The following is a 25,571-nucleotide window of genomic DNA, read 5'->3' as shown; positions in this document are numbered from 1 at the left end:
AAATGGATGATGTGAGAACTCTACAGGAAAAAAAAACAACATCAAAACCCAACAAACAAAAAACCCAAAAACAAATAAACAAACAAAAAAACACCGTAGATACACACTATTTGGGCTTCATGATATAAAAAGTAATACTTGGTCTGGTAATTAATGTTGGTTCATTGGTTCAGAAAATAATACTGCAACATAGATACATGTTAGGTTATTTCCAAACAGAGCAGCAATATCTACTAACATCTCAACCAGGATTACTCAATTCTACCATCTCTGCCTAACAAGAGACCAGTTTTCCATAAGCAGGTTGAGTCATTCTAATGTGCATAATTTTGTTATTTTTCCTATTTCACTACTGGTTTTTCTTCACCTCTGTATCTCCTCTACCAACTTTTACCTTTTTCTGAAGTCTCAGTTATACTTTTTGTTATTAACTTTCCCTCTCTTTTTTCTCCCCTCATTATAATGAGACACTAACAGTCATTTTACTGCTATATGAATAAGCAGTAAACTGAAAATTTACATTTGGACACTAGAAAAACTTTGTCCCAAGAATTACACCATAATTAATTTACTTTAAAAAATATTTTCAGTTATTTATTTGTAGTTGTTTCTGTGTAACTGAAGACAGAAAAAAATGACATGTACATATTACAGAAATAATTTTTTCTCTATTGATATAAAAAATAATCACTAAATGATTAGCTGAATCCAACAGTTCTTCATAATAAATTCCATACTAATTTTTAATCCTCAAAATTCAACATAAACTCCCCAATTTAGCTAAATGTTATCACTAATGCTTAAAAATTTTAAGAAAATACTCTTTATTGGCAGCATTGCCCTTCATCTTACTTTTATTTAGGCTTCAAATAACATCTTCTTTTATCTCTTGCATATTATGGAAGCTGTCTTCATGGTCTCTGCTTCAACTGAATATTGTGTCTGCATCACACTTTTTGGATCTCATCTATAACAATAATCCTCCAAGACTGTTCTGCTGCATTGTTCAGCTTTCTTACCTATTTTGTCTTATCTTTCATATCTGCCATCCAGATTTCCTAGTCTTTCCCTTTGTATCAGCACCCTGTTCCAAATTCTGAGCCCATGTGTGCAAAATATCTGTTTGAGATCAGTCTGCCTTCTAAACCCAAAACTCATCTGGGATTTATTCCAACTGTTTCTTACAATGGACACTGAACTTTCAACAATAGAAAAAAATTAAAGAAACAGACACTTTAAAGGGTTAAAAGCTTCACATATACATCTTTACTGATGGACAATCTTGAATTTTTATCTTCCATGACAGCTTTCTATGATGTACTTCCTCAACATCCTGTCCTAGAGCTGTACTGTTACATCTGCTACTTCTGTGATCCACTGTGGAAAACCCAAACTGATTATCACTACATATACACAGATTAAAATAGTTTTACTCCAGCTTTAAGCCACACAGATCAGAAAAAACTGATCTCATAATTAGTGCTAAAACCAAATTTTATGAAAATACACACTGCAGCAGTGTCCAGTGAATTCTGGATTCTAAAAATGTGGACATTTTTATCTACTTAAAAGTAAGAATTGAAACAGAGACGTTATATACAAAAATAATAATCAACAAGCACTAAAAACACTATAGGGGAAACTTAATTTAACATAAATTAACTCCTTCAGACCTGAGATCCCTCCAAGTTGAATGTCTGCGCATTGTGGCACAGCAACATGACATCTTTTTCCAAATCCCCAAGACTCCGATATTTATGGTTGCGAATTCTTTCCTGTTGCATTTGTTAAGGAAATGAAGACAAGTATTGATGGGCAGTGATGCAGAAAAAGAACAGCAGAGAAGAAACTGAATTAATAATCGATTCAACACATTAAAAGCTTTCTCTTAAAAAACTTTACCTAAGCATCAAGGTAAGTATCTGTTCAAAACACAGAATGATCTTTAACCATGTTATTAGCATATTACTCAAAAATGCAGTAAAAGAGCTAAAATTAAGCACTTTGTGGACTGTAAGGGTTAAAAGCAAGAGAAATGGAGCTCTTTTGGTAAAAGAAGTTCCGATTTTGTCTTTATAGCAAAGAAACCCAGTAGCTGTAACAGAGGTGAAAGATACAGATTTATGACATTACCAAGGTGCAACATGCTTCCTAGACCCCACCTACCAAACTCCGTTTGGACCTGACCTGGCTCTTCCAAGATACAAGGCTAGGGTCTAGAAGGAGAAGCCCTATGAGGAGCAGCTGTGCTCATTTGGTGTGCTTAGCCTGGAGAAGGGAGACACCTTATTGTGGTCTACAACTTCCTCATGAGGGGAAGTGCAGGGGCAGGCACTGCCTTCTTCTCTGTGTTGACCAATGGTAAGATCTGAGGGAAAGGCTTGAAGCTCTGTCAGGGGAGATTTAGGCTGGATATCAGGAAAAGGTTCTTCACCCAGAGGGTGGCTGAGCACTGGTAGAGGGTCCCCAGGGAAGAAGTCACAGCAGCAAGCCTGACAGAGCTCCAAAGTGTTTAAATAACACTTGCTGGCACATGGTGCAAATTCTTGCCCAGTGCAGCACCAGGACTTGGACTTGATGATACCTGTTAATCCCTTCCAACTCAGGATATTTATGGTTCTATTCTTTTAAACATAGAGATAGGCATATTCCCCTAGAACTATTAATTTTTTGTCAACAGTGTGTTTTTACCAAATCTGTTGACAGATTCACAATTAGGCCTCTGCAAAAAAGGCACTGCCATGTCATCCATGTCACACTACTACAGATTGATTTGACCTTGAAATTACACTGATATACTGCAATATACACTAAACAACATGACTAACAAGGTGTGTCACAATGTTTAAAATCTAATCCACCAGTACAGGTGGCATGAAATAATCACATTGTTATTTTAAAAACAACTTCATGCTTACCCTTCTATAAAACAAAATGAAATGAAGGAATCTCCACTTCCAAAATTCATCCGTTCCTTACCTTTATCTTTTTGAAGTCCACTGGTTTCCTAATTAATTCATAATACTCCGGTAGTTCTTTCCTAGATGGGAGCTGAATGAAGACTTCACTTAGCTGCCGTCCTGAACTGTTGAGAAAAACAAAGCCATACTGAAAAGAATTACTACAACCTTCTCACAAAATACACACACACAAAATCTAATAATAAGAAAAAATTAAAATAATGGAAAAAAAAAATCAGTTTTTCTTTCTAAGAATTAGAAACAGAACCCTGATTTTTAAATGTGGTACAGATTATTAATTTACAATTTGAAATTTGAAACTGTTGTCCTAACATATCATTAATATGTCATTGACATCTAACATCATTAGAGATGAATATGTATAAGAGGCTTTATGAAAGAAGAATCAGGATTTGCATCTGAATCCCAGAGTCTTTTGCTGAGTACACTCTTATTGTTTCCTTGGTTTTTGTTCAGTAGATTTAGCAATTCTTCCTTCTTGTCATTCTTAAGTTTGTCTTCTTCTTGATCACTATATAGTTAGTCTTGTAATTCCTCATTATAGCAAACCATAGTGATTTCCATGATACTATATACTGATTGCTATTAGACTAACTTGATGTTAAAACAACAAAAAACGAGTAACTTCTACTAATGACCGTTGGGATTCCGGGAAGATCATTCCAACTATCTTGAAAATCACCACTGCCATTTGTACTTCTTCATTCATTTGAAATAAAGTGATAGATTATTAAACTTTTATACTGTTGGAATGTTGCCTATAACTTAACGTGTTCAAATTTTACAAGATTCCCATACTTCCCATTGTTTATCCTCTTTTAATAGCTATTATAACACTTTTATTTTGAGGATCTTTTTTTAATCTTCTTCGTCATTTTCCAAATAATAGATGGTTGTAAGTCACCTTGAGAGGAAATGTGCTGATGACACTTAGGGGTTTGGTTGGTTTTGTGTTGTTTTTAATTGTTTTTTTTCCCCATGCACATGTAATTTTCACAGATTAGCAGAAAAAATCAGTCCTGTGAAGAATCGAAGACAGCATTCACAAGCCTTTCCCAGTTCACATTCATATGTTTTCTTCTCTCCCAGCTACCTCAAAGAGGCCCTGTTTTCTCAGCGGAACTTTCAGAAAGTATCTCAGGAACACCAGGAGCTGGGCAAGAAAGGCTACCAAGTACTGGCTTCCCCGTGGGCTTTCTCTTGCAACACCTACCAGAGTGGTGTAGGATCTTATCAGACATTAAACTAAAACTATAGGTTAAATGAAGCAATTCTGCAATGGAGAATAAGAATGATAAAAAGCACAAAGCTGGCAAGATCCCTGCCCTTTATGGACATAATGAATGCTTACTATACAGTATGCATTTCTTAATGCCTGAGGTAACATCAAAATTTGAGAAGGTACTATTTTTCTTATGGACCTGATAGATTAATGAAAAAGGAGGAATAAACAGATTTTCCTCATTTCCTAACTATCTGGTGCACACTTAATCCACAATTTTTTATTGTACTCAGTTTGGTCCTGAGACAATGCTGCTTCTTCCATCCCAGAGGACAATAATGTAAATACTCTAATTGCAGACTGCTAACCAGCGTTGTTCTACAGAAATCTTTGCACCAACAGGCAGGTAGAGTATTTTTTCATGCAATGCTGATCTAGAAACCAAAAGCCTCTGTCCCATCCTGTACATCCTGCCTGACTTACAATTGCAGCAGCAGCAGCCACCAATATGTCTCCTGGGTCTCAGCAAGGTTCTGGCACACACCTGAGCACGCTCCTGGGCATGGCCACTGCAGGTGAGACAAGGCAGTGGGCATACAGTGCATCCCTGTCCCAGGAGAGGACAGCCAAGTCTATGTACTCCATAAAGCTGTTGGAATAGATATGCACAGAGACCACTGGCACCTCAGTAGCAGCTCCTAGCAACAGATCTAATTTATTTGGGAAGAACCTTGTTACTGAAATGGACAAAAGCATAAAAGGCCAGGTAACTTTGAAATTTTGCACATGTCATTTTCTTTGGTATGGACTAACAAACTCACGACTTTCATACTTCCCCTGTTTATACAATGGATTTAAAGGCAATAGTCTTGCTCTTGACCTGTGTTTCTATGTCATGACACATGACAGAACCTGTCTTCATCACCCTATCAAAGTGAAACTGGAAACAACACAAGGAAAAGCAATGCATTCTATACATTCTACACAACTAACTAAATTAACTTCTGTTTCTATTCCTTTAAAAATTGAGGACTGTGTTTTTATTTGTGGGTTTTTTGGTTTTTTTTTGTTCATAGGGAGAAGTGTTGAGCAGTAACAGCTGTAACTGAAATAAATGGAATTTCTTCTGAACATATGCAACACTATGAAAACCAGCAACTGGATCTCTGATGCCCAAATTGTATCTTAAAATTTAAGTTCCTAATCTCCGTTTATAAAATGAGAATAAAATGCTGTGAAAGTAGTACTATATCTGCAAAACATTCAGACTCCTTAGGAGCATTATACAGAAGGCCAGGGGGAATTCAACTGTTCATTAAGTGATCAATACCCACCTTACACACACAAGGCACTGATTCTGAGGAAAGCAAAGCAAAACAAAGCAGTATCCTGTTGCACCAATTCACAGCACACTAACTTACCTGCCTGCACCTTGCTACAGGATGAGCGTGGCTTAGATATACAGAAGGACTATCACTGCTGTGTTTTATTTCAGCAACCTTAACAGAAATTTCTATTTGACTAAAATTACTGAACCACTGATGCTGGGTTTCTTCAACTGTGCTTTAGAGTCTAATACTGAACAGTAAAAAGGAAACAGCCACAAATAAACTAATTCTGGTCAATTTTAAAACATGTTTAGCCTATCTGTCCTACTGAAATAGTTCCTAATGATTATAGCTTTTAATCTCATGGCTGTATTCTTTTCTCTTTTTACATCCACACACCCATCTGTATATGGTATTTTATATTAAAAAATGCAACTCATAAATTATTAAACAGCAATATTCTATTTTCCAGGTGCAAAACCAGCCAACTGCAGTTTGTTCACACATTCTATTAAACTGAGAATGCTATAGAAAACCCTCAAGCTTTTGCTTGATGCAATTAATTACTGAAAATCATTTAAGGCCATGAAAGAAAAAGCATTAAGGGCATGACAGAAAACTATAGCCTGATTTTGTCTACTCAGATTGGTAACAGCTTATTCTATTCTATATTTTTTACAGAACCTACTCTCACAAAGAAGTACTATCTCACACTCCCATTGTATATGTGCATCCATACTATAAACAAATGGGATCTTTCAGTAATTAATTAGAAAATTATTAATTATTAATGCAACTCTGATTTTAATCCTTTTGCCCACTTATGTAATTAGAAAATAATAACTACAACTACCACATAAAAATCATGTGCATTAAGAAAAAAAACCACTTATGGTTGCCTAGCAACTAGCAGGCTACGTGCTGAAAGGAAAAAGGACCAGAATAAATTAAAAGATCTGACTGTGAAAGAACTGTGACAGTTCATTGCTACTGCATCAGCTCAACATGTTAGTCCCATGTGTGCCCACATTAAAAACACTTGCATATGCACCAGTTAAAAAAGAATTAAGAAATACTGCTTATTTAGAAAATGGTTTTGCTTAGAAAAATATTTGTGTGCAATCTTTCTGATTTTCTTTCATTTCTGTCAAACAGCTTACAAGGTGCATACAAACATATAATTCCACCCTTTTAGTCAGTATTGTCCAGTGGAATGAAATGCAGAAACCTCATTTGTACAAGGCTCCTTTTTTTATTTGTTTTTCCTGGCAGTATTTGGCCAGAAACAAACTGCCACAGGCCTGTTAAAAGTATACTACTACCGACACTCTTTCTCCTTTGGAATCAAAAGGAGAGATAATCATGAAGCTAAAACTGCAATATGTTCTCATATTTCTAGCAAATTTCAAACTTTTAACAATGAAATTCAATTTAGAGTGGGTAGAATGAAGAGTCCTGCATGCTTGCCCAAGTCAGAGCACTCACAAACAGAACCATGGCTTGAAAACTACAACTTTGAATCAAATGCTATTTAAAAGAAAAGTGGATGTGGGAGAAAAGAATTACAAGAGCTGAAATATCGACTTCCAACAGTAACCTGGCTATGTAGGGACATGATTAATTCTCATTAGCGTTTTCTGGTCCATTTTTAGAACTGACTACAGTAGGACATGGAAAACCTGTACCCATCATTGAAATGGAAGTGGGTAAAAATAGCTAAATATGTAATCTCTGTGTTTGACGTATGGCTATGTACTCTGTAACTTGGGCTTGTATGTAAGTAAAAATTATTTACCTTGTGTGTTTGAATACTCAAGAGTACCAGTTGGCATATAGCTGACTGTGTTACTCTCCATTTTAAAACAGCTAGAAACTGGCAACTTAAGAAAACAGCTGAAAAGGCTATGGATAAAATCCATTTCACATACAGAGGAAATACCTTCTCCCTGAGCTGTGTCATCAAAATGCTGAGCACCACAAACCGGAGTAGTCTCTTGCCAAGCATGCAAAAAGCACAAAAACTCCATCCTTCAATTTTTTTCTGCCCTTATTTGAATGTGGTCAACAGCTACCTGATACAAGCAGGAGACTTTGTGAAGTTAATTGGTACACCATTCAAGTCCTTACTTTAAATCTATGAATAGACCATATGGCAGGTAGGGGACAAATGAAATCACTGTATGGAACAGAGCTATCAGCATCCTGGGACTCTTGAATTGAGCTGTTGCTATTTACACAAAGTAAATGCAAACTAGTGGTAGTATCAAACTGGTACTCAGACAGGAAACATTAAATTCTGAAGCAAGGCAGAAGAAAGCAGTGGGTTTGTAAGGAAGTTGAAGGATTGCAACGTATGGATGACAGAATTATAGAATTATTTATGCTGAACAAGACCTGTATCATCCAGTCCAAACACTAACCCAGCACTCAGTCTATCACTAAGTGCGCCATCCTCACACCTTTTCAACACCTTAAGGAGAGTGACTCTACCACTTCCCTGGGCAGCCTGATTCAATGACTGAGCACTGTTTCAATGAGGTTTTTCCCAATATCCAGTCAAAATCTCCCCTGGGGCAATTTGAGGCCATTTCCTCTTGTTCTATTACTTGTCACCATGGAGAAGAAACTAAACCTCTTTCAGGCAGCAGTTTCATTAAGGAGTAACAGTTCCCCGGGCCTCCTTTTCTCCAGGTGAAAAACCCCCAACTTCCTCAGCTGCTCCTCACAGGACTTGTGCTCCAGACTCTTCACCACTTTTGTTGCCCTTCTCCAGACATGCTTCAGCACTTCAGTATCCTTCTGTAAGTGAGGGGCCCAAACCACAGGCTTTAGGGTGTGGCCTCACTACTGCCAATTACAGAGGGACAAGCATTGCCCTAAACCTGCCAGGATGAAGTATCATCCATTTTCTCCAGTTTCTCTATTTTCATTTATTTAATCAGGAAAAGAAAGCTACACTTACAGCTTGTCTTCCTTTGAAATAAACCATAAAAAGGAAAACCATAACAAGAGTAAAAATATAGTTTAGGAGACTAAGCCTGCATGTGGTATGATGCAGAGCAGCAGCTGGGGCTCAAATGTGGCATAAAAATTCATTATTCTGAAAGAAAAGATATCAGCAGTAAAACCGTCCCTTCTTTCAAAAGACTACAGTATTTAAGTTGACATACAAACTATTTTTTGTGTGCCAAACTGATTTGGTTGTGGCAAGCAATAGGAGAGGGAATGTGCAGATACAGATGGACACAAAAGTTAAGCCTTCACATGAGGAAGAACTGCTCTACTCTGTTGGTGACCATGCACTGAAACAGATCACGCAGAGAGACTGTGGAGTCTCACTGGAGACATTCAAGAAATGTCAGGAGCAACCGTGTGCCTTGGGATGTCCCTGTCTGAGCAGGGAGGCTAGACCAGATAACCTGCTGTAGTCCCACCCAAACTGACCCATTCTGTGGTTCTTTGATCTTGTGCTGTAAAAAACATAACACATATAACATATGATTCTATGATATTCATTTCTACAGACATTCCTAATTTTGTAGGGAAAGACAAACTAAAAGCATGGGGACTGGAAAAATGTGTAAGTCCAATAATGTTGGACTGATGCACTGCAACTTGCTTTTTTCTAAACAGATGTTTTACACAGCAAGGGCAGAACAAGGTACAAGGGTGTAAAAGCAGTTAAATCTTAGTTTAAGAATTAAATGCAAAAAAATCTCAGATTAATATGTATTGCAAATGGAGTCTGCGAAGATGATGCTTATGCTTTACTTGGGAGAATCAGGATCAATGTATGACTGGAAAGATGTTACCAGGTCCCTGAATCTAGGATCTTGGTATTGTAAATAATCATATAGAACTTTTTATCACAAGGAATAAAGGCCAAGTCTGTCTAGCTATTTCTGTTCCACTATTCCATATGGAAAGATTACAGAATTCTAAATTAATAACTTGTATGAATTAATAAATGCTTCCAGACATATAACCTTGTGACCACTATCTTGTATTTTTACATATTTCTACAATTCCTGTGATTATGCTTCTCCCCCAGAAGAATTTGCTGAGAGCAATCATCTTCCCCTCTCAAGACTGCATAAACAAACCAACCTGTTTCCCCTTGTAAGGCTCTCCCATGTTATTACTTATCACTGAAGTAATTATTTACACTTGTCTCAGTGTAAACTAATCTGTCTTGAATGGAAAAGCATTCAGGTAGTATATGCAGCAACTTAAGCTTTCACAGTATCACATATAATGATATACATCCATAATGAGTATTTCCACATGTGCATAGGCAATAACATCATGGTAAGACTGCTGTTTTCTATGTCTGGACAATACTGATGGATCATAGCTGGCTTTGATCAATAATTTCTCTGCGCAGGTAATTCTTCTTCTGGCAGTTCCACTTGTACTGACACTTGAATCAGAAGAAAAGTTTCTTATTTTTGGTCTGTGAGTACCATATAATGCACACTTAGATACTGTACTTCATGCCATGTCTTTTACTCCAGACCCAACTGTGTCCAGTGTGCTGTGATTAACACACCACTACTGAAGTTTTAGTTTTGGCCAGGACAATCCTCAGTTTTAACACATATCATAAATATACTGTCATCTATGCCAACACCAATTCTCCAAGAATTTCCTTCCAGTTTACTGGTTACTTTTTAAGCAGTGCCTTCAGCTAGGTATTTTTACTTCTTTTTACATGGATTAATGAGCTTAGTCATTTTATCTCCTGTTTCTTTCTTATTAGCTTATAATGTTCCTGTGGTACCCTGAAAGAAATGTTTTAGCAAAATCATAGAATCATGGAATGATTTGGGTTAGAAAAGACCTTAGAAGATAAACTAGTCCAGCTTTTCTGCTCCGTGGGTGGGGAGAGACATCTTTCACTAGGTCAGATAACTAGAAGTCAGAGGATTCTGACCATCTTTTCTCCCCTACTTTTGCTTCACTATAGATCCATTCTCCGTTTTAAACAAGTACAGATGAAACCTACATTAATTCAGCTTTGCCTATGATGGCAAAGCAGTGTAGAAGAGTGAAAAACGATCTGCATCTGTAGTACCACTACATATTTTATGGTTTGATACTGAAAGTTAATTAATGAGACCACAGGTGCAGCTTAAAAAGGTAGCAGAGACTTCAATAGTAATTTTACTAAAGGATTTGGAGCATGTACCCCACAGTTCTTCACACCAAGGTATGAGCTATCTGTTTCTATTTTAACAAAGATAAATATGAAGATAAAGAAATGCCTATAAATATGAAGAAAATCTTGAAGCACAACACTCAGTACTGGAATCAAATGCAAGGGACTGCATGATTCAAGTCAACTTGTCAAAGCCCTCAACAACTCTCACACCAAAGGCACTCAAGCAGTCCAAGCTGAACATTCTCAGTGTCTTCCATCTTTGTCCTTTTTGTCCTTTTAAAAACTGTTTATTATATGGGGCACAGCCTAGATATCATAATTTCAGGAAACTAATGCTGGCTGCCAGTCAAGTCAAATCTCACTGCAGTTTTTTCTCCTTCAGTGTGTCTCTAGCTCTCTAGAAATACCCAAAGAAAATCAGTTTTACTTGTAAATTGCTCTCTAAGAACTATTAAACTTATTGTCAATGGAATGTTTGATTAAAATCAACATCACATTGGGATTCACAATGGGAATAAAAGGAAATTGCTAAACTGTACTGCATAAAAGAGAAAAATCTAAATTAAAAGGCTGAAATTGCACTGAGGACAGGAAGAGCAAATTGACCTCAGTGCTGACTTCCACTTTCTTGCATGAAGTTCTTTATCTGAGGTTTACAAGTAATGGGATAACTACCTCTGCATTTCCTTTCTTGAGAATTGTATCTATCCACACTGAAAATTTACCTAAAATATTGCTAACACGTCTGTTTAAACTAGTTTTAATCCTCATATTTAAGCTTGACTGTACAATTAGTATTTACTAGAACTTATTATTTGTATTACTGAAATCTTTGGCTTTCCTTGAAATAGACAGCCAATTTTGTTGGATGCTTTTTAAGTAGAGGAAAGGGTTGTACTTATCCCTAGATGCTTACAAATAAAGTCAATTTCTAGACAGTTAGGAAAGCACTTGGAGAATCCTTCCTTGCATCAACATTTAACAGTGTCTCACCACAGAGAAGCAGCCAATTAGCATTTCGAATTTTTGTGAGCATCACGGATTCTACTTTTTTATTAAAAAAAAGGCTTTAATACGAACAGAAAAGTGGTTTTGCAACTCTTACAAGCAACTCTTCTCAAAAACAAGGGAAAACATGAGAAGCACACAGACTTACTGGCTTAGTAATGATTCTTTTCACTTTTTTTCATGCTGCCCTTTAAGCTGCACAAAACTTAATAGAGATTGTAGAATTGGCTTTGACAAAGTAACTCAAGCCTAAGTCAGTAAGGTTGTGGATGGGTATCACCAGATCACCTTTTGGGATACAATCAGCCCTCCATAGTCCAGATGAGCCCTCCAGATTTTCCATAAAGAAAAGATGAAACATCTTTTAGCACTGAAAATTTAAGCTAAAGACAAAGATGATTTCAAGCATTCAAACACTAAATACATGAAAACCCCTTTTTTTTCCCCCTAGATGAAACTCATGGCCTACTTTTCTTCCAATTAACCTGTCCCTCTATACTTGCCCCAATTGACTTCACACTCACAAAAGCCCAGAGCTGAACAAACATTGAACCCCCAACAAAATTAAGGGTTCCAATGCCCAAAACCCACTTAATTCTAAAGCTACAAATCCTGAAAATATTAATTAAACTCTAAAGAAAGTTAACCCCAAATATTTTAAGATATTAAAGTTCCCTGAGTAAACTTGTAATTCTATTCTTTCATAGTATTGGGTGGTTTCATGCTAGCTCACAAAATAAATGAGACTGCAGAAACTCCTCCTTATAACTTACAGTACTGAAGACCTCAGTTTAAGAGGTATTTTTAATTCATTAGAGAATAGAACTCCATACACTTTTTAAATTGGGAAGCAATTCTGTCTTGCATAAATGTGGGCTCCTGGGAGAGGAAACAGCATGCCTTGTCATTACACAATAGCTCAATTGTTAACTTTTTTTTGTACAGAAATCAGATAGGAACATCCTTGGGGCACAAAAATCAGGTAAAAATCTTTAACCGCCCCAGAAGCTATCAGTTATTATCTATCCCCCACTGAAGGCTAGGGGAAGCAACTTGCTATTTTAAAAGTGAGAAGTAGATACCCTGATCAAAAGTGCTTGGCTTCAAGAGAAGGTTCAAGACCAAGGATCTGTAATGCATAGATGCTTCCTTGCAGTCCTGACTGGAATACCTAACACTTCTCCCTTCTCAGCTGTTCTGTGACTTGAGAGTCACAGCAAGCTAAATACACTGAGATTGTAGTCTGCTTGTTGCTCATTGTGTTTGCTGCTACGAATGCTGTTGCAATATGATAAAATACTTTTTGATGTGCTCTAGAAAGATCCCACAGATCACAGAATGGTTCATTTTAACAGTTATGTCCAAAGAAAGCCACAGATCACAGCAGTATGTGCTTTACCAAGTACCACTCAAACTACACTTGTACAGGCAGAGCCAGAACAGTAGCTGCCAAATAAGGGCAGAGGGCAAGTTGCCATTTAAAGTCAATGACTGAAAGCTGTTTATAGGCAAAAAATACATTGCTACACCTAGGTGCAGATCACCTAATGCAAATACCTCTTGACTTTTTCTGATTGCATTTAATATTAATTTAATTTATAATAGGTGCTATATGATCTAAGAAATTCAATGTACAGCAAAGAATGGATAAGCACACAAGAAGGCTTTACTGATTATTGGCAGATACGAACTGAGTTTAAATACAACTTTTGCAATCAAATCTGATTCAAAGACATTATGAACTAATTCTCAATTTCTTGCTCATGAAGCATAGGTGATTTGCAGTTTGAAAATCTGCAAAACAGAAGTCTTCAGATGACATTTAAGATTAGAAGGAATAGTTTCTTCCTACAGTCCAACTATTTAGCAAATTTTTATGCTGAAAATCGGGATTTCTTGGCAAACAGGCTTCCATCTCTGATGTTTCAGTATTTCTGTATTTTTGATTTTGGCAGCTCTGTTACTTATGATATGAGCCCCACACATTTTGCACAGTCTTTCAGTCTTTCACTGTGAGACTCATAAACTTGAATTAATACATCTGTAGCCATGTCTTTGAAAAGATTAATTTCAACACATGCTCAATAAATTGATGGAAAATCCTGCTCAAGCTGAATGTTCTTAAGTACACACCTTGAGCAGAATGACTTAATTCCTAAGCAGGAGCTCTACGCTTACTTTTTTCTTATTTTTTAAAATTGTTTCAACAACTTTCTATCAGATGGTTGTTTAAAAAAAAACCTCCACAGAGCATGAGACTTTCAGGGGAGCAGGCCCTAAGAGGAATGACTCTTCAGAAAAGTAGTGTCAACATTTCTTTCTAAAGACTGAAAAAAATGAAGCCGTTATAAAATGTAGAGAGTGGTATCAGCAGGGAGGGAGAGAGCACATGCAATGGAGATAGACTGTCTCTAAGCTCACCTATCCTTGTAGTTTATCACAGTATCAATGATAGCATTCATTTGTTTTGTCAGTTTGGGTGGATTGGGCGACAACTTCTCTGCAGGAGGTCTGCCTCTTCTTTTCTTTGCTTTCTCTCCATCCTCCTTCCCAGAATCCTTGTCCACGTTTCTTCGCCTTTTTCGCTTTTTAAGCCGGACCTCCTCTTCCATTTCTTCCAAATTGCCGTCTTCAATTGCCTGACAACAATGAATTCAAAAAGTACAATTTTTAAACAAAAGAGACATGGCTAAAGGAAATAACAAACTATATTTAAAAACAACAATACCCCCATCCCCCCCCGCAATTCCATGGGATGCATATAATTCAAGTCATAATGTTCAGTTTATAAATAAACATAGAAATAAACATAAGAAACAATAATAAACATAGCATAAACAAAGAAACTGATTTACTAGCAATCAAAGAGACACTAAACTAACTTTTGCTAAGAATCCCACTATCAGCTAAATATGTTGCTTATCTGAACCTTGAATTCTGCACCAAAACACAGTTTCACACATAATGGCCTGAGGTATTGTCTCAGTAAGTGTACAAAAAAGATTCATTTTTTCACATCAGTGTCAGCTCTGGGTTACATAGTTCCATGCAAAACAGACTTTGACACCATATGTTTTCAAACAGCTCAGTCCAAACTGTGCTCAGCTCCCAAAGCCAGTTCACACACAGCTCTTTGTGCATACACACAAAACAGAGATACTTTATGCAGTAACAACTCCTCTTCCAAGACTTTTAAGCACTTTTAAATCATCTAAGTGTTAAAATCTCCTCAAATTTCCTCTAGAATAGTAATAGTAATAATATGAGGTAGGTAGAAGCACTGAGAGTATAGCGGTTTTTTGTAAAAAGGACACATAACATGGGATGCAAAAAACCCATCCCAAAAATCAAACCATATGCACAGTCATAGACAATTAATACTAATTTCAATTGTTTAAATTACCTGGATGTACGCTTTTAACCAGACCCAGCAGCTCTATGAAGAGGGTTAAAAAAATTGCTACAAAAAACCAAAATACAGGGAACCTGTTCACACACACTATCAGATCCACGTCATAAAGCAAGAAGCTGAACTTTTTGTGATTTGAGAAAGCCAACAAAAGAAAAGAAATAAAACACCTGATCATAAGAGAACTGAAATGAAAAATAAAAAATAAATCAAAAAATCTTAAAACTAAGGCTTTCTGATTAATGCTTTCTCAGAACATAACTGATGTTGATATTTGTTGCTTTTGCTTCTCAATATTGCCTTGAGTACATGCAAATGCTAATCAATCCTTTCTCGTAGCTGAAAGAGCTCTAATCCTAAGGCAATTACCTTCATTTCTCCACAGCACCAAACATGGCTAATATTTATGATCATGTGAGCATAACAATCAAAATAAAAAAGTGATTACAGCCTAGACATAATTTTTCTCAATTGTGTACAGTGTCTCTTCAAAAACATTTTGTGAACAAAATCTGATGCACAACACAAAATAACCTGGCATGTTTAAAAAAACAGTGGGATTTTGAAATCTGTTCCCTATGCATCCTCCGATGTGCAAATCCACAGACAAACACAAAAGCAGAATCCTGAGAGACAGCCTGAAACTAGGCCTTAATAATCAAAAGACAATTTACATCATGCTTCCACAGCATTCAGATATTCACTATGAAGGAGGCTCGAGATCTGATGAGTTAGGAAGAAAAAGAAGGGAAAAAAAAATCTGCACACAAATTCATTAATATTCATCTGGCTAAAGCAGGACACGCACTATAAACCACTGAGGCTAATGAAGATTAAGAAAAGGAAATTTCTCTGCATATCTTGGAAGCTAGAAAAGCTAATAATAAATACAGCATGCAAGGCTGTCAACAGTTAATGTCATTGCTCTCCTCAAGCACTCAGTTGTACATTGAAACACGGAGAACACCGACTTTTGACGTGTTACACACCTACACATGCCTGTGATGTAGTTCTACTGAATCTTCAAGACGGCAATGAAAAAGGATATTTACCTTACCACTATCAGCAGGCCGGCTATCGGAAATCACAGTTAGTGGGGATAAAATTAACAAGCCAGCAAAGCAGCGAGCTGCTAGTCTCTTCATCAGCTGATCAGGAAAAAAAAGAGAGCTGGGGAAAGGCTATGTTTTCATATACAAGTAATTTTATTTTACTGAAAATTTAATACTGAAAGGATTGTGGATACTGAAATCTGCTGTTTCATTCTACCTACTACAAGGCCTGAAGCCTTCCTCCTTCAGCCGGTTTTAATATTGACAACTACTTATCATATTTCTCCCCTTATTATTCCTAGGCATTCAAATTAGATTTTTAGCTGAGCAGTCACTGATTCTTCTTATTATTTTAATAATAATAGTAAAATTAGACAATTTCATGTTTGATTTCTAAACTGAAACTGGTTGCATGCATTATGCATTTCATTATAGAAAATGTATTCCTATTGCTCCACAGTGAACACATCAAGTTTTGGTTACTGAAACTGATCTATTCTGATTTACAAGGGAAAAAAAAAAATAAATCAAACCCAGTCATCATTCTGTTAACTTTGGTAACATTTTTCTGTCCTTCAGAAAACTTTGCTTAAATACAATGTATTTATATTTTTGCTTGCTTGACAGATTTTCTGTCACCAAAAAAGAATCATAGTGGTCTTATCATCACAGTTTAAAACATCTCACTTCAGACTTCTGCATAAAACTCTTGCTTAGAGTAGGCAGTATTTTGGGAAATAAATATTAACCAACAGAAAATATGAAAGTTAAAAGCTGGGATTTTTTAAAAATATTATTATAGCAATGTAGTAAAGGCAAAAGATTAGAATAAACCCCAAGTAAAATAAATAACAGATACTCTTGCACTCTTAAAATTAGTGAATAGCAGACAGCAAAATAATTCTGTACAAGTTACAAACATAACATAAAATATTAAACTTCCTATTTAACCAGAATATATCAATTAACTACTGTTTTAAACTTGCATGAATGTAAACTCGGACACCTTTAAGACCCTAGTGACCCCACTCAAAAATTCATCTGACAATACAACCAGTACAAAAATGTTGTTATTATGACTTTTAACATTCGTTCTCAAGAGACAAATTTGTATTTTGTACATAAACAATAAAATTTAAAATTAAAACTGTATGCTTTATTCTGTCTCACATGATGGCTTAAAACTGTATCACATGAATAAATTATCAGCAGATAGGTTAATGCTCTGTGCATATATCTACACATATGATCCAAGCATGTGGGTATTAGCAACAACATATTTATTAAGCTAATTCATCTGACTGAGCTCTTTGTTAGAAAAGCTTACTATTCCAGGCCCTAAGTGCCACACTGAAGAGAATGCCCTTCCAAACCTTTACCAGTATGATAATGATAGAAATCTCTAGTTCCTGACAGATGATGGGCTGTGTGAGACTACAAAGCAACACAGACATCTCTCATATTCAAATGCCTCTGGATTAGTGAGGTGAACAGCAAGGGAGTCAAGGAAAATGTTACAGTAATAAAAATTTAACACTTTCTTTCCCTTAAGGAAAGGGGACAAAACAGTACCAAAAGAAGTCTAAACACCTCATATTTTTCAGACAGCTGTAAAAATTTAATGTCAAATTTTGCAAGTTGTCAGGCATCTCATGAAAGGCAAATACACCAGTGAAAAATGAGGACCCTGTGCTAAGTTCTGTACCGACAAAACGTTCCTGTTTCTCAGACTCATATTGTTGTAACCTCATCCATGTACACAAACCAATTTCAATCCTAAAGAGGTAAGAGCACACTTTAAATGGATTAAAGAAATCCAACCGTCTTTCTCCAAAAAGAAGCTTCCACCTTCCAAGTATTTTTCAGGAGGAAAGCAGAAGTTACCTCTAAGACAGTCTCTCTTCCTACTGCTGCTTGCAATTAGATTTTCACCTTTCCTAAAGGAAAAGAGTTGTTTTTAGGTGAAACTATTCTTAGGGAACATCAATACAACATTGATACATGAGCTCCAAACAAAAACAAAGTAAGGATAAAATGCAAATTGTTTGTTTCGTCCATAAAAAGGACAGGATATTATACACGTATTCTTCTGTCAAGTATGTGCTATAGAACTTTAACTCAACAACTTTTCTATTCAGAATTATAGATGCAAATAACTACTAACAGCTCAGTTTTGCTTCATGACTGTGTTCTGCAAGTCAATAATTGTGCAGGCCTTACATGTGGGAATTCCAAACACAGAAAGCTCTCAAAATCTTGTAAATACAAGCTTAGATATAGACACAGGCACAGGGTTTGACCTAAGATCTTGGAGAAAGCTTCCAGACTTAGACTCATAATAATGTGTTTGAATAGAAAGACATTAAGTTAAATTTTAAGAAGTTTTAAGGTTTTAAAGTTAAGACACAGAAGTAATTATAAAGGTAATAAGTTTAAGGGATAATAAGTAGTTTTGTGTGTCACTATATGATAGGATAAGAAAGTCCGCACTGCCACAGAGACATATAAAAAAAAAATAATTAGTTATTGGTGTGAAAGTAGAAACATTCCTTTGTGGCATTAGTTTATTGGTTAAATAACCTTTAAAAGATTTTGTGACCTGCAGTCTTGTGACCACTGACCAAGAATATCCGGGGAATAAGGTGAAGATGTACTTGTTCCTTCATGAGACTATAGAAGAAAAATAATAAATCATACTTTAAAATGTCTCCCTGCAGTCCTGTCTCTCTCAAAATCCCGATACTTACATGACTAATTATGTTTTAAAATAATTTTACAGGAATCAGGTAACTCAAGTGAGGTCACAGAGTAAGTGGAGGTGCCCATCATAAAATCAGCTTTGGTGTCTCAGGCCTGTCTCACTTAGATGGTAAAACATTGCAGTACAAAATTATTTTTCCTTTGATTGGAGATAACTAGATAACTACAAAATTGAGAGTTAGTGAAAGCTATCGGTATTACATCTAAGAAACTGGACACACAGAGCAGAAGTGGTAGCGAGCCATATAGTAATTCTGCTTGATGCTGTTCATATGAAACAGGACATGAGCACAGAACATGCAAACTCTTCCTGTGTCCCTCTCCAATTTTATCCTAATGAGATGAACATTCAGAGAATTTGCTGCATCCATTTGAACATCAATGCCCTGTGTCTCTCCAACGTGCAAAGTTGAAAGAGAGCCACTGTAACTAACACTATCATATGAAGAAATACCTTAGCATGCTAATTGAACTCAATATTTCAAGAAAAAGCACATAAACATAGCTGAACAGATAAAAAACACAAGACCTTACCAACTACCTGAACATAAATACTAACCCAATCATACAAAACTTCCGAAAGAACCAGCTTTTTTGGGAACAATAAACAACAAGACATTTTACTGACTACTGGCCAAAAGGCACTAAGGATAAGGGCTGTTAAGCACTTAAAACCAAAAAAATATGTCAGTAGTGCAGTAATGAACAGCAGATGACTGCTTTGCAAAATGAAGTTCACATTTACTGCATTAGAAGAAAAGAAAGAAAGAAAAGAACCCTATAGACAGCTGACAATAAACACCTAAAGCCCTAAAAAGACATTTACCTAGCCTTACCACTTCCTCTCTTCAACATGATCCTTTTTGGAATATTGTTTGGATATTCCAAGATAAGTTATCCTGTTTTGTTTTTTTTTAATCTATTTGAAATCCTACCATTCTTTATTTTACATTTGTTCTCAGATAAATCTGTCAACTAATGAAAACTTCAACTTTTCACACTGCAGTTCATATTCTTAAACACATCTCTTCAGAATCCAGTTCTCTTGCTTATTTTTTTACCATTAACACTCCTGACATCTGGGACTGCTTCTAATTTTTACATTAGAACTGTTTCTTGGCTCTGTAGAGCACATTTCCTTGCATTGTAATTGTATCTTGCTATGCAACACCATAGAGGTCAGTATACTAGATAAAGACTGTAAGGAAAAACGCTGTTAACACTCGGCAATTAGATGAAAAGGGCTTAAGATATTCTATCAACAGCACAATCAATAAATACCTGAAAATAATTATAAAGGTTGATGAAGAGTTATTTTAATTCAATTTCCTCTCCTTGCTGGATATTATTCACAACAGATTCACCAGTCTAGTTTTCCTGAGACTAAACTAAAACAGAATATAGACCAGAATCTGTCAAAGGCAAAGAATTAGTGACTACATCCAGTTTTAACTTGCCTTCATAAAAGTTTTTTTTTTTCTAAAAACTCAAAATGCAATTATTGCAAAAACATATCAACTTGTAATACATGGTCTTCTCAAATAGGCTAAAATTCCACCCAATATGGTAAAAATGAGTTCTTCAGCCTTTTGTTCATTAATCAAGAGTCTGCATTGTCAATCACTGAAACTAGCATCTTTTTAAAGAGTGGGAGAAAATAGACTGTTTTCTGTTTTGCATTTGGAAATTATTAATAGTTGCCCAATTATTTGCACCGATACTCCAGCCGCCTATATTTAATTAGACATTAAAGAGAACAATAATGTAAATTATAGTTTTTTCCTAAATTTTGATTCAAAGAATGATGCCAAAATACCCTGACGTAACCATGCAGAAATGTGAGTTATATTTAAAGAGAAAAGGCCTCAACCAAAGGAACAAAGCATAATATTAAAAAAGAAAAAAAAAATTGACTTAAAATATTAATAGAATCAAAGCTTTAATTGTCAGTATTTTCTTTCAGGTCTGAGAATTTTTTTCAGGTCAAATATCCTAATATTTAATCTTGATGTATGATATCATAATGCTGAAGCTTCACCTTTAATATGATAATTATTAAGTAAAGCATCAAGTGCTGCAGAGCCAGCACTGATAAACTCTAAGTTACGACAAAACCCACTGACAAGCACAAAATTTTATTCTGTTCAAAAGTGAAATCTTGTAAAAAAGAAAAAAAAATAAATCTGTAATTAGTCTTACTTGTCTCTCCCCCAAAAAGCAAACAGTGATTTTAAATGGAACTCCTCAAACTGATTTTGCACCAATGTGATTTTCAAAAACTTTGGAGACAGAGAAATTGAAGAGCACAATTAATACTCATGGTACCACGGCCCCACTGCTTGTCTGCTCAGTGAGCACCATGGAAGTGCTCCATTAGAGGGAAGGAATTGAGTTATAGAAAGGAACAACCATATCATGCTGACTATTTGCTCAACCAACCAGAGCACCAAAAAGATACATACACACTGTGTTAAGACCCTGAATGCGAAACTCCCCAAACATCATTACTATTCTGTGGTCTACATTTACTTAGCCACACTCTGAGAAGATCTACAGGTATGTAACTGTCTTCTACAGTTTTCAAAATGTCTTCCTAAGATTTTAATTTTAAAATTTTAAAATTTTAAATTTAAATTTTAATTTTAAAATCTAATTTTAAAAATCTCTTCATCAAGCCAACCTCACCTAGGAGCCACAGAAAGATGGGAGAGGAATCAAAAATAATTCAATGCTGGAAACTATTGATATCCTCTTACTCTTTATCACTGAACTGTTCTGTTGTGGTGGGGTTTTTTGTTTGTGTTTCCTAAACCTTCTTCCCTTCATTTTAGAAAGCTAGACAACCTGGCGAAGAATTCTTGTCACTTAGAGTAATAGCCTGTTTCTGAACACAGTGAAAAATACTCTCTCCTTCATGACTCAAGGGCAATTTATAATGGACTTGTGAAATATTATGCAGAAAAATTTCCAGATGATAAACAAACATATTCCAAAATGGATCTTACAATATTTCTCAAGTACAAGGTATCCCAAGTATTTCAGATTGCCTTCATGCTGTTCAGAACCTTACAGCATATTGATAACTCAAAGACTGAATATCATTAACAGGCTACTGCTGGAAATAATTGCAGGTAACTTTGGAAGTATGATTGGAAGTAAAATTGAGAGTCTGAATATGATGTAACTAACTTAAGAAAGACACTGAAAGACTGTAATGGAAATACATATCCAAATATTTCCTGGCTTTGGATTCACAAGCAATCTGTCTTGAACTAAAACCTGCTATGACAGAGATGCCTCATTTTTCCCCCTTTATCTTGTTCACTATGTCAAAGACACAGATGCTTGTTGCATAGACAAGATTCTGGGGCAGTAAGTGACTCGCATGACTTAATGAGGAAGTGAGAATGGGGAAGGTTTCTCTCTTTTTTAATTTTCATCAGCATTTTTCTCCCTGTCTTATTGAGAATTCTGACTCAGGAAGGCCTGTTACAGGAGTGTAGAGGACTTTATACTGACTAAGGCATTGTGAGATAATTGGTACTAGAGTTATGCTTTTTCTTGAACAAGTACATTATCTTCCATCCACAAGGGGCAAGGAAAGTTAACTGCATGAGAAATTCACCTTTTTTGATGGGCATCAGGAGGAGGTAGATGCCAGGAGGTGGTGGTGAGGATTACTTTTCTCATTTTTTTCTAAATTCCATTAAAATAATAAGCTTGGAATTTAGTCAACACTAAACATGTTTCTGTTCAAAAACAGATGTTCTTTATTTCCCTGGCATCTCAAGAGTTTACAAGGAAAATAGGATCAAAGTTGCAACTGCTTAGCTTGTACTGAGGGTTTTGCTTTCAGAACTTCCATCTTTGGTCTAAAATAAATCTTTTACTGAAGGAATTTTTTTCCTGTTGTTCCTCTGAGGTACTTTTTAAATTTAATTTTTAATGATTTGCTAAAATAGTTGATGAATTAGTTTAGAACTTTATAAACAAAGTTTAATTTAGCAGTATTTCTGTTAACACCTACATTCCATTCAGGCTCACAGATAACAGTCACAGAAGAGGAGGAAACATATTGCAATGAAGTCATGGAAATACTCTTCAATATTAATCCAAAACTAAGAATAAAGAGGAATTAAACATTCCCAAGGATTTATCATCTCCCACTCCGGTTAAGACATTGTTTTACAAGGGAGATCATGCATACAAAACCAATCAGAAACACATGTATATCTGACTATTAATAAAGAAATAGTTACATAGGATGGATTCTTTTCCAAGTTTTGAGGCAAGCATTTATAGTTGTGTTTTACCTTACATTTCATGAAATATTGTTACTGTTGCAGGTTTCTGAGTAATTCTAAGCAATGTTAATTTATTTTTTTCCCTTGACATTTACCTTTTCATAGACATAACATTCTTCTGCTGTGGAAAATGCAGGAAATCTTTACTTGGTAATGTCACCTACTAGCAGACTAGCAGTGTGGATGCTGTTTTGCAGCTCATAATGCTAACAACTAAAGATAAGTTGACTTCTGTTTGCTTTTATTCCTTATGGAAAAAAAAATAAAATTCGATTTAAGAATGGGAATTAATGGATTTTTAAAAATTATTTTTGAAAAAATTTCCAGGCATTTAGCCCTTCTTCATTCACAAAAAAATTGTTTCCCTTATCTTCTAAGACCCTACTAATTAAATCAGAAAAATACCTGGTTTAAAGACAGGGTTCATACCCTCATCAGACCTGCCTTTTGCAGAGAAACTGCAGTCTTGGCTCTTTCCAGGACATTTGCTTCCACTGAACGTTGCAAATATTTGTAGCAACTGATGTCTGCTCCATGGTAAAGATAAAATTGACAATTCTAAGCACTGGAAAAATGTAAGAAGCCATTACAAACTCTTGTTCTGCAACATACTCAACAGCAGGATACTGTATCTTAGTAGAGTTTTTCCTATAAAGAACAAGAAACCTTTCCGTCCATTATGGAAACAATACAGGTGAGGACTAAAACACAAAGGGATGATTAACAATTTCCAGTGTGGAATCACTAATTTTGAGATAAATCAGTAGTGTAACAATAAGTGAACTATTTGTCTCTCAAGTAAACAGATAGTCAGTGGTGCCTTCTAAATTGCTCAGAAAAGCAGAAGGTTTTCTATCTTTTTGATTAGCAGACTAATAGACTAACATAAGGCTTCTAATTTAAAGATGAGCATAAATTTTTGTGCCCTGAAACCTACAGCTCTTAATAATGTAACAAGAGAATTCTACAGTACAAAGCTTAAACTGGCATTTTTATATATGCTAAAGTAAACTCAGCTACTGCCAACAGTCATACCTTCAAGTATTTTCTTCCATATGTTCTTTTTCTCTCTTATATTTAAGTATATTCACATATTCTCAAGCAGTAATATTTTATTCAAATTTTAAAATGTGGAACATAAATGGGAGCAAAATTGAGAAAATAAACTCAAAACAAAATAGATAAAACATCTTGCAAAAAATAAATATGTGAGGGAAAAAAAGTAACAGCTTTCAGAAAGTTTAATTATTTTTCAGTGGATCTTCATAGATAGATGTGTACATTGTATCTATTTATTCACAGAAAAAGCTAAAGGATTTTTGCAATAGCATGGGAAATTTGGTATAAACATCTATCATTATTAATATAAGTACTCTGAGGCAATTAAGAATGGGAAGAGAGCATGATGTGACAGAAATATATGGCAAGAGTATTTTTTCCTGTGCCAAAAGAAGAAAAAAATTACTTATAGAAATAGACTGTATTTAAATACAGTATTTAAATACAATGTATTTAAATAAATAGTAGGAGGTAGTCTTTTATGACAATTCCAATATAGTTTTTTAAAAATTTACAAGAATTTGGAGGAAGACTGTATGGAATGAAACTAAGTCAAACTTTGGAAAATTTGCTGAGACAAGCTAAATTATATGTATCTTTTACATATTTTATACCAAAACAGTATGCTGTGATGCTAACTTTGAGCACTGATGCAGTGAGCTCCTTGTCTACAGGATGCTTCTGGAAGGTGCAGTTACTTGACTATGCTAAGACTCACAGTAGAGTCTGACCCTTTAATATGCATATTACAGCCTGGAAGTAAAAATCTAACATGACCAGTATCTGTCTAGAAGGCTTTTCTGTTCTTCTGGAATAAGTTGCAATGCAAATCGCAGTCTGATGAGCACCAACTATTATCTACAAATAGTACAAAGTTTCTTGAAAAGCCAATGACTTAAGAGCACATGAAGTTTCTCAACAAAATAAGGTATGGTATGGTATGGTATGGTATGGTATGGTATGGTATGGTATGGTATGGTATGGTATGGTATGGTATGGTATGGTATGGTATGGTGTAGCATAGTATTAGTATAGTATAATATATGTGCACATACGAAAAACTAAAGTAAGGCTGTAAGCAACAATGAAGTCCTTGGTTCTGCATTTGGAACCCAGATAAAAACGTCATATGCAGCTGAAAAGAATACATAATGAATATTCATGGAGCCATGATTTGTAACTTGCTTCACATGCCAATTACAGAGTATGGGACAAAATTACATGGTTGCGGTTACAGCCAAGTTTTTGTAGAATTGAAGGTTAAAATTTTACTGCTAGAATAAGGAA

General features: G+C 35.5%; 1 protein-coding gene across 6 annotated transcripts in view; it reads right to left on the bottom strand.

Annotated features, from left to right (window-relative positions):
* SMARCA2 (SWI/SNF related, matrix associated, actin dependent regulator of chromatin, subfamily a, member 2) overlaps positions 1-25,571 on the bottom strand; it is a 121,740-nt gene that overhangs the window by 5,658 nt on the left and 90,511 nt on the right. For 5 of the 6 annotated variants that reach the window (XM_015652611.2, XM_015652617.3, XM_015652613.2 and 2 more), the window contains 3 exons: positions 14,122-14,339; positions 2,980-3,085; positions 1,674-1,775 (listed from right to left, as the gene is read on the bottom strand). In XM_015652611.2, coding sequence (XP_015508097.1) covers positions 1,674-1,775; positions 2,980-3,085; positions 14,122-14,339 — 426 coding nt within the window. The remainder of the gene's footprint in view (positions 1-1,673; positions 1,776-2,979; positions 3,086-14,121; positions 14,340-25,571) is intronic. The other variant, XM_015652615.2, reaches the window with a different exon arrangement.

Source organism: Parus major, chromosome Z (assembly GCF_001522545.3).
Source record: "Parus major isolate Abel chromosome Z, Parus_major1.1, whole genome shotgun sequence".
Classification (NCBI taxonomy): Eukaryota; Metazoa; Chordata; class Aves; order Passeriformes; family Paridae; genus Parus; species Parus major.
Note: the sequence above shows the minus strand (reverse complement) of the source record. Positions and strands in the feature narration are given on the sequence as shown.